The 17,896-nt window shown below is 45.0% G+C and overlaps 1 protein-coding gene across 3 annotated transcripts in view; it reads right to left on the bottom strand.

Moving 5' to 3' along the window:
• Positions 1-17,896, bottom strand: part of LOC134861805 (NIPA-like protein 2) — a 93,708-nt gene that overhangs the window by 27,360 nt on the left and 48,452 nt on the right. For 2 of the 3 annotated variants that reach the window (XM_063879284.1, XM_063879285.1), the window contains one exon: positions 8,448-8,569. In XM_063879284.1, coding sequence (XP_063735354.1) covers positions 8,448-8,569 — 122 coding nt within the window. Of the gene's footprint in view, positions 1-5,449; positions 7,924-8,447; positions 8,570-17,896 lie in introns of those variants that run through there. The other variant, XM_063879286.1, reaches the window with a different exon arrangement.

The following is a 17,896-nucleotide window of genomic DNA, read 5'->3' as shown; positions in this document are numbered from 1 at the left end:
GAGAGGTGGGAGGCGTTTGGTGTGCTCCGCCCAAGCGCCAGCCGTGCGGATGTGGCGTTTGCGGAGGGCCTCCTCCCTCGCCATCAGCATCTCACGCCATGTCTCGTGCGGCCTGTACTTCCCGGGGGCAATCGGGATGAGGTCACGTATCGGCCGGCCGAAGACACACATCGTCGTGGGATAGCTTTGTGTCAGGGTCCGGTGTATTCCGGTATTGCAGTATTGCCCTCTGCACAGCGTCGGTGTCGAGTTTGCCCTTTGGGCCTGTATTAAGATGAGCCGCTTCATCGTCTTCACCCCAACCCTAGTCTGTGTAGGTGGCATATGAGGTCTGCGGCGCCGCGGGCTGATAGGGTGCCATCCGGTGACAGTGTTCGCCGTTATTCCGAGTGGCGCAGATGTCGGCCGACATGCCTGACCAGAACACAGACGATTCTGCGCGGACGGTCATCATGGAGATGCCCTTGTGGGCAGCGTGCAGGGCGCTGAGTACCTCGCCACGGAGTGAGGGCGATATGACTACCCTATCCTTGTACAGGACCACCTCGTCAGCTGATGCAATGTCCTCGCGGTACTGGTGGAAGCCACGAATCGCCACCGGCATCCCAGTCCTCGACTCGGGGAGGCCGTCTACTGCCATCTCCTCCAATATGAGCATATCGCCGTCGCTGCTGGTGGTGGCCTCCCTGACGCGGTCCCAAGTCACCGACTGCAGCGATTCGAGCCCCGCAGCGCACCATGTCAGGTCGCCCTCCTCAACGTGGTAGTCCACCGGCCCTGTTTGCCGTATGAGAGATAAGACATCAGCGTGTGTGCTGAGTGAGAGGTGGGTCACCATGGCGGCACTGTCGTCTGGGAGATCCATGGGCAATGGGCACGGGGGGCGATGGGCACGGGGTGCCGACCGGCCTGCGCGACATGGGTCTTCTCCTTGAAATTTCCTGAGATGGGGGCTGGGTATGTCGTCAAGTGCTCTGTCGCCAAGGAGTTTCAGCAGCGGCTTGTGGTCAACTGCCACAATCAGGTCCCTGCAGCCCAACACGAAGTAGCGCGCTTTGTCCAAGGCGTCAGCGACTGCGAGCACCTCGCCCTCTACAGGCGGGTACCTGGATTCGGCTGCATGTGTGAACCTGCTGCCAACAAGGATCACCTTCCATCCATCAGCGCAGCAGAAGGGCCTGACCGGCGTGCATTGACAGTGCTTCTGGAACAGCCAGAAACCGACGCCCTCCTTTGACCAGTCCGTGGCGAGGCACGTTGACTTGGACTTGTCAGAGATATGGACACCGCGCTCGATCTCCTGGACAATCACCCCCTTCGACTCGCGGAAAACGTCCTCCAACTCTGGAGACCACTCAAAGCGTACCCCACTCTGCAGGAGCTTCTGGAACGGTTGCATACGTTCAGCCATACTGAAGGCAGAGGCCACCTGGTTGACCAGTCCGAACCAGGACCGGACGTCAGTGACGTTGCGCGGTCGTGGAAAGTCTCGGACCGCCTCCAGGTAACGGCTGCATGGCTGTACCTCATTCATGGTGATTGTGAAGCCTGTAAGGTCCACCGTGGGTGCGGCGAAGATGAACTTATCCGAGTGGAGGATGATGCCGTTCCTGCCACAAACATCCAGCCATTGTATCGCCTGGAAGTAGCTCTCTGCAATTGTATCAGCCCACATCAGTGTGTTGTCCACACACTTGGTCTTGTTGCCGATGTCCGCGACCACCTCGTCATACCGTTGTGAGTAACCGTCCCCCGACGCCACGTACTCTTGTGGGGCCGAAAGGTACCGGTAGCGCCCCCATGGGGTGATGAAGGTCATCTTGTGGTGGTCATCTTCATGCAGTGGGACGCTGTGGTAGCCGTTCCAGGCGTCGAACACAGTCTTGCGTTTCCCACTTGGTACCTGTCTTGCCTGGTGGAACGGGGATTGCGTGTGGTGGGTCTCGCGGAGCGCATGCTTGTTCAGGGCTTGGAAGTCGACAGTGCGTCGCGGCTTGCCGAAGTTGCCGTTCTTCTTTGCACAGAACACCATGCGGTGACACCACGTCACCGGCGTGCCAATGGGCACTTCTTCCAACATGCCAAGACTAATGTCCTGGTCGAGGCCCGCTTTCACTTCACTTTGCCAGTGTATGGCTACGGGAATGGGGGTGTGGCAGGCAACTGGCGTTGCATCCTCATCAAGCATGAGACGAAGCGGTGGACTGGACATCCTCGGCAGGGGCTGGTGGGGGCATGTATTGAATGTGCTCTGAGCGTATATTCCGAACAAGTGTTTCCGTAGAGCTTTCCTGTTAGCCTCTGTGGCCGGCATGGGGAGCGTGGTTGGCCTGGTCGGAGGCTCCGCACGCCACGGGCAGTCGCATGAGTCCGAGGCAGCCAGGTTGTCCTCCCCGAGTGTTGGGAACTTGTCTGAGATAATGCCCAGGTCCACGCAGGCTGTGCGCGAAAGGAATATACGGTCTGAAATGTCCGTCACATACGCGATCTGAAGTGTCTCAAACCTTCGGCGTCGTTGCTGTTACCGGCGAACCTGAGGACTGTGGCCCCGAGAATCTGTATTCCCTCATTGTTCGCGGCCTTCAAGGTCATGGAAACGGAAATAAGGTCCTCTGTACTCAGGCCCATCTGTTGGGCGACCCTGACCCCAATCAGGCAGCTCTGGCACCCTGTGTCAGGCATGGCAGGCAGAGTCCCAGCGCGGGTGCGTTTCCGAAGGTTGAGGCCAAGTGCTTTGTAATCATCACGTTCAATGGTGAGTGTGATGTAGATGTATGGCTGTGGGTTGGACGGGCGCTTCGTCCACTTGTTACACATGTCGTCGTACAGGTGGTGAGCGAGGGGGAGTGCGCGTAGCTTGTCGCTCGCGCTGGTCATGGTGAGTGTGCATAGCTCGACGAAGGCGACTGTCTGCTCTTCGTTGCACACCCCGTCAGTCTCCTCGGGTGGGGGCCTAGGCGATCGGCCACCCAGGCAGACCTTGTCGAGGTAATTCTGACGGCTGCACTTCCGGCACGTCTTCCCGTACCTGGGGCACTCGGCGCGTCTGGTGCGCCATCGAGGCGTTTTGCCGTGGCCTGCCTCGCCGCAGTAGATGCACGTCCCCTCAGACTTGACCTTTAATTTCTCTGGCCTGGCGCCCCCTCTGGTGCGGACGTCCTGCTGCTTCCCCCGTCTATATGAGCTGCTGATTGTATCCGTGCTCTGAGGGCCAAGCAGGCATGATGCTCAGTGCTTCCCCAACTCCTTGGCTTCGATGTACTCTATCGTGTCCTTTAATGGCATATCCTGGTTCTTTTCGCCAAGCAGATCGAGCTCTATTTCTTGGTCCGTTATGCCACGGGCAAATCACGTCGCGCAGTATTTCCTCTGTGAAGTCTCATATTTACATGTGCCTGCCTGCCCTTTCAAGCGAGCGTGAAACGAGCGGATGGGCTCCTCGTCTCCCTGCCACAGGTTAGATAGGGCCACCCGAGCTACCATGGTGTTCTCCACACGAACGGCGAGTGCCCTCATGGCGGCGAAGACATCCTTTTCATCATCATCCACTAGGCTCTTGCCCGCTGCGCGGGTGAGGTCTTTTCTCAGATCCTCCTCACAGCACTCTAGCAGTTGCGTGACAACGTCGGACCCAACAAGTTTAGTGCCCCTTTTGTCCTCACCCCAGCGTGTTAGGAAGTATGACCAGGTCTCGGCCGTTCCGGCCAATGCTATGGAGGGGCGCCTGAGTTTCTCCATTTTAGCATTTGGGCGCGGTTCCCTTGGGACTGCAGCGTGTGTGGTCGCGTGTATGTTCCGCATGGCCACCACCACTGCTGCCTCTGCATGTGTACCTACATAGTCACAATCCTCGATAGGGCAATGCACACTCATCCTTGGTCTCACAGTCTTATATTTTCTTTTCTTTGTTTTCGATGACAAGCTCATATATTCAGCTTCCTGGGCGACATTGCTTGTCAATATACTTGTTGTCCACTCACATATTTATCTGCATTTTTTTTCGACGCTGGCGACCTCTGCTTGGTTTCATCCAGGTGTTTGATTATAAATAAGAACAACATTCCATTTGTTCACTTGCTTTAATGGACGATTGCAGTGAAATACCAATAATCGAACATGTCATGAGCAGCTGAAAGTGCTGGTATGTTTACATCTAAACAGAGTTCTTCCGCTTCCTGTTTTACTACGTGCAACAGCCTAAATGACCGTAGTGCAATATACCCTAACACCTCTGGAAATAATGTGAACACAGTGATAGATATTTCATTTTCATCTGATTAATTGCCTCACAGGTCATCTCATAGTGTTGTAGGTTGCTCTTCTGCAGGCTGATGAGTATTCACGATAGATGGCCAGCAATTTAAATCAGCTTGCCCTTTTACATATCAATCACTGCAGCCAGAGAAAGCAAAACTGCCTGAAAGATCTGAAAATGCAAACATCTGTGTGCTATCTGTAGTTTCCTAATATCTGCGTTTAGATTTATCATGGTCTCCATTGCATAGCTGTTCTTTTGTTACTCAAGTTCCAGCATAGAGGACTAGAATGTGTTTGAGAGAAACATCCAGTCTGAACCAAATCAGTATGCCTTTTTCCTCCCCTGGCTAAACTTTGCATATTATGGTTCATAGAAGTTAATACTTCTATAACCCACCCTTTACATAATAAAATATGAATCATAAAAATATGCTACAAATCCTCAGTAGTGTTCAAGACATCTACTACCATTTTCTGAATAACAGGTCAAAGGTGTCACACTTTCTCGCACATAGTGGTAATCTTTCACTCTTGAATTACACAATGCTCTGTATTTATACAGGAGAAGGTTAACCTGCAAGTGGAAAAAACAGAGCCTTTTGTTCTTTGCACATCACATGAGTCATCAATGGAAAAGCAGCAGAGACGTTCTCCTGCATAAATGTTCCTTAATAAAACATAGGAGGTGTTTTCCATAGAGACAAGTGCTTGTAACATTTATGCTTTTGTGATGAGTTTTGAGAAAAACACAGATCTATACTAGATTACTATGGCAACAGATACATTTATGCCATCCCTGTCTGAGGCCAAATTAGAGAATCAGACCACATGTGTGTTAATGCATAGCAGACAATGAGGTGGGGCCAATCTGTTTTAGTTTTAACTGTCCAATTTAGAAGTCCATGTAAACACACCACAAGAGAGATCTTTCATTAACCAACGATTCATTTCACCTTTCTCTGAGGTCAGGTTATCCATCAACTGTACACTTCAACATTTTGACAGATGATTTAAAAATAATCAATACTTTAATTGACCCTTAAAGTAGTGCTCCTCTTGCTCCTCTCCACAGTACATACTTTAGATCATCCATTTAGACCAGTGTTTCTCAAACTTTTTCAGACCAAGGACCACTTAACCAATAAAAAAATACTCACGGACCACCTAACTCCCCCAATATCCCAAAACAAGATTCAAGATTCAAGAAGCTTTATTAATCCCGAGGGAAATTGAGGTGCAACAGTTCAATACAAAGAAGGAAGGAGAAATATACACTAAATATAACTAAATATACACCAAATATAACTAAATATAAACTAGAATAAATACAATAGGCCTGCTTACTACTCCAACAGTATATTACAAATTACAGCCTAATAATAACAGCTTTATGTGACCTTCTCTATATCGCTCGTTCACACATTAAATCAACAATACAAATACAACTACGGATTCTACAAGCATTTCGTTCACATGCGATTTAAATGGTGAATGCTGATAGATTTTACACATCATATGAAACATAGACTACATTTATTACTGAGTTTATGTCCGAGCGAACAGAGAGATACGCAAAATGCACCGCATTTAGTACGACACAAACTTTTGCTGTGTATTTTCAAAAATAAAATGCAGTAAAACTATGGTTGCAGGCCCAAGTTTAACAAGAATTTAACAATAAACACAAGGTAATTATTTACACTGTTACATTTACAAATAGCATTGTTTACTCACTCATGTCACTCTGTTGCTACCTAATGGGAGGAATGGTGCTGCTTGTGCTGAGACATCAGTGAAACAATGTCTGGATCCAAACTGGAGAGTTTTAGTCTCATATCACAGTCCACATTGATCCTGTTACGCTGCTTTGTTTTCAGACCAACAAGTGTAGAAAAACCAACTTCACAGTTGTAGGTGGTTGGAAACGGCATCAACAGTTTCAGAGCAGCGTCAGCCAGCTCTGGGTGCTCAGGCTGGACGTGGACCCAAAAGTCCGTCAAGCTTTTCTCTCTGAAAGTCGTCCTCAGTGTCCCATCAGATGCGATGTCCACAAGGCTGTCAACCTGTCTTGATGGGAGCTTGGAACTGACGTGTTCGATGTGCGTTTTGTCCCCAAATGGATTCCTGATCCACTCATAGCCTGCATCTAGTTCTGGGAAATATCTTCCCAGCTGAAAGTGAAGGCCTTGCAGATGTTCCTTGAAGGCTGCAACTGTGCCGCCGTCCAGCTCTTCATCTGCAGCGAGGAGAAAATCCACAAGCGTCGGAAAACAGTCAAACTCCTGGCGTTCCAGACGGACACACCACAATTCCATCTCGAGGCGTGCGGCTTTAATTTTGTCCTGCACATTGAAGGCGGTGACGGCTTTTCCCTGCAGCGCTAACTTCAAAGCCTCGGCCAGGTATGCCAATTTTGAGAGCCACTGGAAATCATGCAGTCTGTCATACAGTTCATCAGTATGATGCAAGAATAACATCACCTCATCGAGCAGTTCAAATAGACGGGTGAGAACTTCCCCACGCGACAGCCAGTGAACTTCAGTATGGAAAAGCAGTTTTGTGTTTTCACTTCCCATTTCATCACACAGAGCTTTAAAAAGACGTGTGTTCAGTGCTTTGGTTTTTATTGTATTAACAATTTTCACAGACTCGTCCAGTACTGATTTGAGGCATGGTGGCATTTTTTTCACAGCCAGCTGTTCTCTGTGAATGCAACAGTGTGTTGCTGTGGCGCAAGGTGCAACTGCGCGTAAGCGCGCTGCCAGCCCCTTGTGTTTCCCAGTCATTGCAGTTGCACCATCTGTGCAAATACCAACACATCGTGTCCAGTTGATATTATTCTGCAGGATGAAATCGTTGACTGAGTCAAAAATGGCTTCCCCTGTGGTGTTGGTCGGCAGGGAACGACAAAACAGAAATTCATCCTGCACACCGCCATCATAAATGTACCTTACAAAACACAGCAGATTTGCCTCATTCACGATATCAGTTGACTCGTCCAGTTGCAGTGTGAAAAACTGGCTTTGGCGTAAACGTGTGATCAGCTGATCTTTCACATTTTCGGCCATGGCTGTTATTCGCCGCTGGACAGAATCATTGGAGAGGGGGACCCTGTTAATTTCGTCGCTTGCTTTCTCCCCAAACAATACATTAGCCATAACCTTGGCAGCTGGTTTGACTAAATTCTCACCTATCGAATGAGGTTTCCCTGTTTTTTGCGATGAGAAGGGATACCCTGTATGATGCCTCTGTAGCCTTCGCATTTTCCCCCGTTGCAAAAAAATGTGAGGGCGCCTTCGTCATGTGTTTTTTAAGTTCATCACGTTTTCTCTCAAACAATGCTAAAGGTTTCCCGATGTAATCCTTGTGTTTGCTCTCAAAATGACGCTTGAGCTTGGCGGGTTTCATAGCCTCGTTAGCCAACGACTCGTAGCACAAAACACAGTGTGGATTGGGATCCTCTTCATCTCCAGTCCAGAAAAATCCGAATTTTATGTAGTCGCTGTGATATTTTCTCTTCACTTTAGCGCTGGACTTTCCGCGATCAAGCAGTTTCACAGCTTTCAGCCGGGTGGTGGTAAGACGGCGAACCACTCTCCTGGGACTCAGTAACGCACACAAAATCACTTGTCGCTGCGGCTGAACCACTTGTAGTTGCTGGATCACCTGCATCAGGACAATGCACCTTGACTGTCACGTCAGATTTGTCATTTAATTTTTCTATGCTACACTCTATACTAGTCATTTTAAGACAGTTTGAGAAACACTTTAAACTTATAATATATTAATTTCAAATGTGACATTTTACCAAAATACTCACGGACCACTAGGGGTCGCTCACGGACCACCAGTCCGTGAACCACCACTTTCTCTTTGAGAAAGACTGATAGACATACAAAAAGAGGCTTAAGGCCAGTCTGTTCTGGTTAGTCCCACATCTGCGCTCTTTGCATTTCTGCACCATCATTGCAGCTGGGGAAGGACTGTAGTGTCATGTTGTACTTAATATTTATAGTTCCAACATCACAACCTTTTGAAGTCCAGAAAGCTCATTAAATCTCAATTTCTGAGTACAGGCTCTGTGCATCTCCCCTGAATGTTTTGATGCTTTTTAGAGAAATTACAGCAAACAGAAAAATTGATAGAATTGTTACTTTTAACAAAATGGGATATTTAAAGGATTTACATACAAGGTAAAGCAGGAAGTGCCAGTTCATCACGTAGTACTGGACCAGAAGGGCTGTGATGTGTATGGTAGTGTGGGGGGCAAAGTTCACCAGGACATACGTTCCTGTTATTGCCAGGGTGCCACCTAGAAAAGAAGGAGAACAGAGAGTGAAATGGTTGTTTAATGTGAACTACCTGCACAGAATTGTAATTGCCTGTTTTAAAGGGCACAACTCTCAAATCCTCTCTCAAATATATGGCTGAACATAATGATGGGGAATTGTGGCAGCAGGGTGTGGTTAAAGTGCCGGCTGCTGGAGTGATGGGAGTGGCTCAGCCAGAGGCCAGACAGCTGATCAGAATCAGCTAATTAGTCTCTCAGTAAAAAGTATGCTGGTAACCTGGTTCTGGGCTGTTTTGGAGTAGGCTGGGTCCTGAGAGGAATAAAACACGTTCAGTGAAATCCATGCGGTTTCCATGTGCGAGGAGTTTTTGTTTTGACATTGTGGAACAATAAAACCCTTTTTATTTTTGCCATTCCGTCTTTTTTAAACTGTGTGTGAGCGGAGTCACTCACAGGAATATTTTGATTTAAATTGTCACTGCAAATTATGAGGGGCTGTACATGCCATAATTCATTATGGCCCTCTCACACACATACATTCTCCTTACACATACATATATTTCTGCTCACACACATACATTCTCCTTTTACATACATATATTTTTGCTCTCACACACATACATTCTCTTTTTACATACATATATTTTCACTCTTACACACAGATATATTTTCACTCCTACACGCATACATTCTCCTTTCACATGCATATATTTCTACTCTCATATATATATATATACACACAATTTACTTTTCAACACATACAGTATATATATTTTTACTCTTACTTACATACATGTACACCTCCACATATAGGTATTCTATCCTCACATAAATAAGTTCAAACTTTTACATATATATTTTTTTATTCTCACATGTATAAACATATATCATATTCTCACATACATACATTGTCACTTTCACATATGTTTATACTTGACACTCGCAGGTATTTTGTCTCTTTTGGTATCCATTACCTACTGACACAGGATGTTCCTCCTTAAGAAGGAAGTCAGTCTCAAATCAGAAAATACATGTGTCCTTGTTTCGTATCTGTCATGTCCTTGTGTTGTGTATTTTATTTTGAAATGTTTTCCCCTGTTGTGTCATGTTAAGCTTCACTTCCTGTGCCTGATTGTGTCATTGTGTTCACCTGTTGCCCCTGTGTTTCTCCTCCCCCTTCCAGCTGTCTCTTGTCTTGTGATTACTCATGTGTATTTAGTCCCTGTTTCCCTATTGTCTGTTGTTTGGTCGTTCTGTCAGGGTTGGGCAAACAGGACCCAAGTGCAGTAAATCAAGGGGAAGCAGGTAAGGGTCAAAAACAAAAAGCGAGCTTTATTCAAAAGCTGTTGACGAAAGCACGAAGCAAGGGACATGAAAAACACTTAGCTTCAGACATGAAGGGCGACAGGAACAGGCAGGTATCTTGGACAAGATCAGGGAAGAAATGACGAAGACCGGACTTGTGTACTTGGGGAGAACGTTCTTGCGAGTTGTTCTTGAAAGAATGAACTTGCAAGTTGACAAGCACACAGAGCGCTGTTTGAGACGATGCGTACTTGCTGGTATTGCGCAATACACAATTGTGGAGCTTCTCAACTCTGAAAACGTTTAAGCAGATTTTGAATTCGCCATCAATTTTCGTTAAACTGCTAATATTTGAAATCTAAACCCTTGATTTCTCGCCTCAAAGTGAATTTGTAGTAATGAAATGGCATAAGAAAATAGTAAAAACGTACCGTTGTTCAATAGCGTCGAGTAATTTTCCGCTCCTCGCTTGAATGCCGATATGAATGCTGGGATATATTCGCTGCCGAGTTAACACAAATTAGCATCCGATGCATCCTTGGTAAAATGGGCGTGTCGAGAACATTTCCGGGAATACATCCGGGAACTTTATCCGTTCTTGGTGAAAGCGAAAATTGGGTTTGGGACAGTACTTGGGCAGCAAGAGATGACATTTCACAAGAACACGAGCACACGAGTACAGACAAGACCGCATATTGAGAAAGGCCCAGGGACTAAATACATATGGGTAATCACAAGACAAGAGACAGCTGGAAGGGGGAGGAGAACACACAGGCACAGGAGGGAAACGCAGACAGGAAGTAAAGCTTAACATGACACAACAGGGGAAAACCTTTCAAAATAAAACACACAACACAAGGACATGACAGATACGAAACAAGGATCATGACAACATGTGCATGACTTGCTCAGTTTATCCTAACCTGATGTTAAATAGCAGAACTATACAATGATGCTATTCAAAGTCATTCTGTTTTCTTCAAGTGCAGTTTTTGGGAGTAAGTAGTAAGGAAAATTACATTAGACATTATTTTAATAACGTCTTCAAATGTATTGAGCGAATACAAAGAGAAGCTATGGATTATTTTGTTAATGAGAGGATCTATGGAGAACTTTGTGACCACATTGAAACCTTATCTGGATTTCTGTCAATCTCAAGATTAGCTGCAGATTCAAGAGAGGAAATCAATACATTAGAGATCTTGCATGGATGTGGTCATATTTTCTGACAGCTTATGAAATCAGACAAAGAACCAGGTCTGAGAATAGTTTAGCCCTGTTGCCTCCACCTGTCATGACTAGACATCAAGGCAGACCTCAATATAACATTTCAGGAGAGCAAATCTCTGATTTGGTATCAATTAGAATGAACTGGAAAAGCATTGCAACTTGCTTAGGGGTATGCTGTTGGACTCTCTACAGTCACAGAAAGCAGCTTGGCGTTCATCCACTGACATATGCAAGTTGCCAAGGGTGTAACTTTGGTTTGAGAGGTGGGGGGGACACAAAACAGAAACATGTAATTGATTTGAATCCCATTTCCTGCATTTCTGCAAACATTTAGTGACTATGGTGTGGAAAAATCAAATACAAAATTGTAGTGTATATAATGAGTGTGCAAACGTATCTAATATCCTATCCATGTTAACTTGTTTTATTTGGGTGGACCAGACATCCTCTAGGTGGGTCCGGGGGCATGCTCCCCCATGTTGAAGTTAAATGCATCAATCCAGTGCACTTTTGGAGCGAAATGAAGAGAGGATACATCTCTCAACATCCATATGAAACAGAACTGTAGACATTTCACTAATCAAAAAAGTATTAGAATATGACCTCAAACAATAACAAATAGTTTAAAGTTGTTTATTTTATAAACTCCTCTCTCCCTTCTCTCTCTTATCTTTATCTTGTCTTACCTAGTTAGCATTCTTTCTTTTGGTTTATGCATATTTTACTATAACTCCCCTTTTTAAACCTTTATTTTTTTATTTTTACTGACCTATAGTACACAATCAAATGATTTCTTATCTTTTTTATTTTTACAACTATATTATAGATAAGGGTGTGCCTTGAAAATGCTTGTCTACATAGCAGAGTTGTGGACTCGAGTCACATGACTTGGACTGGAGTTAGACTCGAGTCATGGATTTGATGACTTGAGACTTAACTTTAGAAAATCTAAAAAGACTTGCACTTTGACTTGGACTTTAACATCAGTGACTTGCATTTGGACTTGCCCCTTTTGACTCGAAAAGATTTGCTACTTTCCCCAAACCCAAAGATTAAAAAGTATGTTGACATGGACAGCGCTATCTCTCTTAGCACCTGTGTGCATCTGTGTGCATAAGGTGTGTGGCACGACATCCAATCAAATTAGATCCACGTTTTTTGATCAAACCGCATCCAACCAATCAAAATACAACACTATGCAATACTGGACAACCGATGAAGCGGAACAAACTATAAGGCGCCAAGTAAGCAACAATGATACCAGGGTAGTTTCGTTTGGATTTAAAAACTTTGAAGTGGTCAACAAAAAAAGAACTGCAGTCTGTAAACCATGCGGGACGAAGATAACAGATGGAGACGCGACAACTTCCAACTTCGTTCGACATTTGAAGTTGCACAAAGAACGGTAAGTTTTGAATGAAAGCCAACACTAGTTTATCGGCTAATTGCTAGTGTAACCAGGTTGAAATAGCTAGTTCCTGCAAAGTATAAATATTGTGTTTTGTTTTGAAAGTTCATGGTTAAAACAGGAAGTAATGTTTGTGAATAAGGAAAATGCTGGTCACTGATTGGTTCAGGGGGTCGGGTGGAGGTTGGCAGAAAGTGAATGGATGGAGAGAGGGTGCGTCAGAGTGGTGGCTTGACTGACAAAGTCGCGGCACCGAGAGTGAATTAAAGTTAAGAGTTTGTGGCAAATAAGTATAGTTAGTGTCCCAGGATTGTCGGCTCGACAGTCTTCATGTGGATTCTTTTCTGCACACCGTCTGCAAGGAACTGGATACCTTTCTACTCAAAATTTGTCACAGAGTTACCCACGTGTAAGCAACTGAGTGTTAGCATTCATTAATAAAGTGAATGTACTCTTAGCCATGTTATAGCTAACTCTAGCTAGCTAGCTTGCGCTATTGGCTTCAGGTTTTTTTTTCGGCATGAACACCCTGAGGATCTTTATCAGTTTTGCTGCAAGTAGGTGACACTGAGGAAGTTTGGACAATACGAGAGAGCACGTGGTCGCTGGACATCTTCCCGCCGCCGTTGATCGCCATCTGAGACTGAGGGATCCGTACAGTTGTAGTTTGGAGTTGCAGATGTTCAGGTATCGCTTTGGTTTTATTGCTCATTGGAGTGAAGAGGACAAATACTTTTGACTTTCAATGCTCTCAAGCAGTGCTTAATTTGTAAATCATAAGGTGCCGGAACGCAAAGTACATGACAGCTCAGGGATGACGAGACGCGTACAGGTCCCGGAACGTATACATAAAAGGTGCTGAAAACAACATGAAAATGTCCACTTGCAACGCTGTGGGACATACAAGCCTCGATTTCAAATAGTATCCATGGTATAAATGTTATGACGATAATTTACAATTATTTTAGGATAGTACGCACAACGCACAACAACAACACATCACCACAGGTGGGACTTCAGTATACAGCCAGCAATCAATTTCTCAACAGGTTTAACGTGTAAAAAAAATATTTATTATTCAAAGATTGGCACGGCGGCCTATTAATAGACAGTATGTTTGCTCACCATATTTAGTTGTTTAAAACACCCCACATCACGAGCATGTCCGGATTGTCCTCCATCTCTTTTTTTCTACTTTTACTGCGTGTGTCTGTGGCAGTTCTGTGTCCTTTGGCCACCCAGGACCTCACGTACGGGACTGGATTGAATTTAGCCAGGGGGGGTCCAACAAGATTTAGGAAGAGTAAAGATGACATGGTGGATGTGAGCAAAGAGCTGCGGTTGGGAGTGCAAATCAAGTTCATTTGTGAAAATCCGCGCTCACATTCAGCACTTGCAATTGGAATGCTGTTGACAGCAACAAGTAACTCCATCAGCTCATCGGGGGTCTTTGCCATCTGAGTCTCTGTACCTTCTGTAGGCCCGTATGACTGCGCGCGGGTTGGCAATGTTGAAGCGCTGACACAGTGACTCGACCTCAGTCTCTCCATACAGCGCACCTGCGTCCTCGGGCCAGTATTGTGCGTAAAGCACCTTCAACTCCTCAATGAACTTGTTATATCCAGTTATATCTGGCATCCGGCCTCCTTGAGATAACATACGGTCCTCCAAGTTCTTGGCCACAGTTAGAAAAAACTGCTTGGGATCGAGTGATCTGTCGCTTGATTTTCCTCCATTCAGCGTGATGCCATGGAAAGAGTTTTCCTCAATTCCCCTTTGGCTCAGTTCAGTGTAGCGACCTGGCCGATCCGACATGGCCTCAAGTACCCTGATTTCCCGACTAATTGACTTGTGTGCTGAAATGATGGTAATGTCTCGTTTTTGAAGCTCGACTGAGAGCTCAGATAATTCTTGCAATGCATCGCACATTATGCCTAAATTGTTCACAAACGCATGCGAAGATAAGCGCATAGCAAGCCCACTGTATGTTTGCTTTGTGACACTGTTACGGGAGGGATCTTCTGATGCAGTTTTGAAATGCTTGTAAAGTGCTGGGTAGTTCTTCCACACTGCTTCAACGGTTCTAAAACTTGATGCCACCCATCTAGTGTCTAAAATACGACCTATTTTGCATAGCTGGACATCCAAGCTCTCAGCTGACTCTCTCAGCTCCATTCGATTTTTGTTAGATGTGCTATACAGTGCATATCTTGTCCATCAATATTTTAAAGTGATTTATAGCACCCATCTCTTTCACTACGTCTGCGACTGCAAGCTCAAGCCTGTGGGCTGAGCAGTGCCACACAGTAATGTTGGGAAACATGGCCTGGAGCCGACTCGCCACTCCGCTTTTACGCCCTAACATAACCGAAGCACCATCACAAGTTACTCCAATGAGGGTCTTAGAGAGAAAATCCTGTGTCAAATGCAGGCGCTCCAGAGCAGACAACAGTTTGTGAACAATACCTTGAGCAGTTAGATCATCTAGCTCTACGAGTTCAGTAAAAATGTTTGTAGGCTTGTCCATATCGGGCAACTGAGCCCTAATGTATATTATCAAGCAGCTCTTTTTGCTTAAACTGGTTGACTCATCCAGCATTACACTGATTTTGGGAGTGCACTGTACTATTTTTTCAAACAGTTTTCTTTTCATTTCTTCAGAAATATGTTTCTGTATGTTTCCACATGCAACATTGGAATGTAAAATTCTCCCCATATCGAGTCCATTTAATTCTTGGCAATCAATCTCCTGTTCGAAGCCATATGCGGGACGGTGGCGTTTAGCCTCCTTGTACGCCGTGCGAAATACGCGAGCTGTAGTGGCCATCTGTTCAGACTGACTATTAATTATAGATTGTCCTAAAGTGTCCACTTTTGCCTTTTCGAGAATGTTTGCTGCTGCTAGGTGAGCCTTGGTACGGGCATGTTCAAATACCTTTTTTCTAAGTGCGCGTTGCTGTTTTATAATATCTGAAGCAGATGAGGTTACTGTGCATAAAACCCACTCTTTTGCCAGTTTCATCCCCGACGTCTTCTCTGCCCCCAAAGTCCCCACCGCCTTACACGTTGTGCAACCCAAACCTGATTTTCCCCTAAAAAGCCAGGGATAGTAAGTCTGCTTCACTTTTAGCTGAGCTTCTGTCCAAGCAGTTGTGCATCCCATCCCTGACCTGTCGCTGGACGTCCCACACTCCTCTACGCTCTCCTCTCCTACTGACTCTTCCTGCTGTAAGCCTGATGTCGCGGTTCCACTTGCCTGCTCCAGCTGTTGTACCGGGCTAGTTGATGCCAGGGTACCCACCGGTTGCTGTTGGTGGTCCACCTGGCCGACGGTAGCTGGCTCCTGCTCCGGCTGGCGGTGAACCTGACCCGCTGCTGACACGGTGCCAGCCTCCTGCCCGGGCTTGGCTAGCTGTCGGTTAGCTAGCTGGCTAGCTGTTGCGGCGCTAACCTCCTCCTGGTTTTGACCATCAACATGACCGCTGCAGCTGCCCTCGTCGCTGCTTGTGGAGGCTTTTCTGACTCGTTTTGAAGTGTCTATTACCTCTTCCTTCTTTTTGAAGAAAGACAGTAAATTTAACTGTCTTTTTGACATGCTTGCATTTAATTAGTTTCTTCCTCTCTGCGAAGTGCTCCTCATGTGGCGAATTTCAAAAGTGAACGCGTTTGTCCGTTGGTCCAGCTTTTCAGTGCGTCAACACAGATCTCCGACTCTTTCAAATCTTAATCTTAATAAACGACATGAAATTCTTGGGATTTTTTTCTGTAAATTAATATCTGTATATTTTATTTCATTTTAACCATTTTTTTATTTTTATTTTTTGTGAGAGGTACTGGAACTGCCCAAATAGGTGCCGGAACACAGGATCCGGCTCAAATTAACCACTGCTCTCAAGCATCTCAACAGGCCTGCAACGTGAGGGGTTTTATTTCATGTTATTTGACGGCTTGTGTGTGTGTGTGTGTGTGTGTGTGTGTGTGTGTGTGTGTGTGTGTGTGTGTGTGTGTGTGTGTGTGTGTGTGTGTGTGTGTGTGTGTGTGTGTGTGTGTGTGTGTGTGTGTGTGTGTGTGTGTGTGTGTGTGCTGAATGAGGATGGGCCCACTGATTTAAGTGTGAATTTCATACAAGGGTGATCTGAACTAGTTTGATATTTTAATTATTTCCAGTTGGGATTATTAATCTGACAACATTGAAGGCACATTCTGACTGTATATTAATGTTGTTTGTTAACAAGTATACAGTAAATAATTGAGATCTCTATTTCTTAAATTGATGTCAGTGTGATATTTGTTGATTTCTGTTAATAGAGGTATTTAAACTAAGTAAGTAAGTAAGTGACTAGTGAAGTTACATTATTTAAAGGTGCTTAAAGGGACTCAAGATAACACAAAGGGTACATTGGTAACATACAAACAGGATAACGAAAGAAAAATAAGACAACATTACCTTATGTATTCTTTATTGTAAATTTGATTTATTGAGTTAAGAAACTCAGGGCCCTTCTCTGATTAAACTAGGGAATAACTGGGCTACACTAGCTAGCTACATATCAATGAGACTGTAAATTTACGAACACGCAAAACGGTATCTCCTGTGGGTTAATTAAAGGATAAGTTCACTATTTAGCACTTTGAGCCCCCTTTATGGGTCGTCTTGGATGAAATAGAAATGTTGACGATTGGTCCAGTCTCCAGCCTTTGGCTAATTTGGAATCACCCCCTGCTTCAGAATGGTTGGCTACAGGCATTCATAACATTGTCCTTAAAACAACCCTAAACATTCGTTTTCAAGGATGAGCAACTCACCGAGTGGTAAGTGGTGTTCGTAGTTGTTTTTAAAAAATATATCGGTGAAATATTTGGTTTCTATCCGTGTTATTTGCTATTGTGGAACTAGCTATGTTTTCAGATACCTCACTGAGTATAGGCTATTAACTTCCGCTTGATATTTGGAATACAAAATGGCAAATTAAACACGACAGAAACTGTATTTCGCTAAGACACTTGTTTTGGAGCATCACCACTAACCAGTGACCACTCGGTGAGTTGCACATCTTTGAAAACGAACGTTTAAGGTTGATTTAAGGACCGCTTTATGAATGCCCTTACATGAAGCATGGGGGACCAATCGTTAAAATGTCGGTGTCAAACACACTATTTCATCCTAGACAAACAAGAAATGGGGCTCAAAGTGCAAAATAGTGAACTTATCCATACAAATATTGTAAAAGGATAGTTAAGGATTTTTTGAAGCGAGATTTTATGTACTTAGCAGCTAGTCAGTGGATCATACACAGTAGACTGCTGCCAGCAGCAAAACTAAAGCAAGCCTAATCAAATCAAGGTCAGTTTAATGTACTTTATATTATAAATATGTGTACCATTTTAGCTTGCTGCCAGACGAT

The sequence above is a fragment of the Eleginops maclovinus genome, chromosome 3 (assembly GCF_036324505.1).
Source record: "Eleginops maclovinus isolate JMC-PN-2008 ecotype Puerto Natales chromosome 3, JC_Emac_rtc_rv5, whole genome shotgun sequence".
Taxonomy (NCBI): domain Eukaryota; kingdom Metazoa; phylum Chordata; class Actinopteri; order Perciformes; family Eleginopidae; genus Eleginops; species Eleginops maclovinus.
Note: the sequence above shows the minus strand (reverse complement) of the source record. Positions and strands in the feature narration are given on the sequence as shown.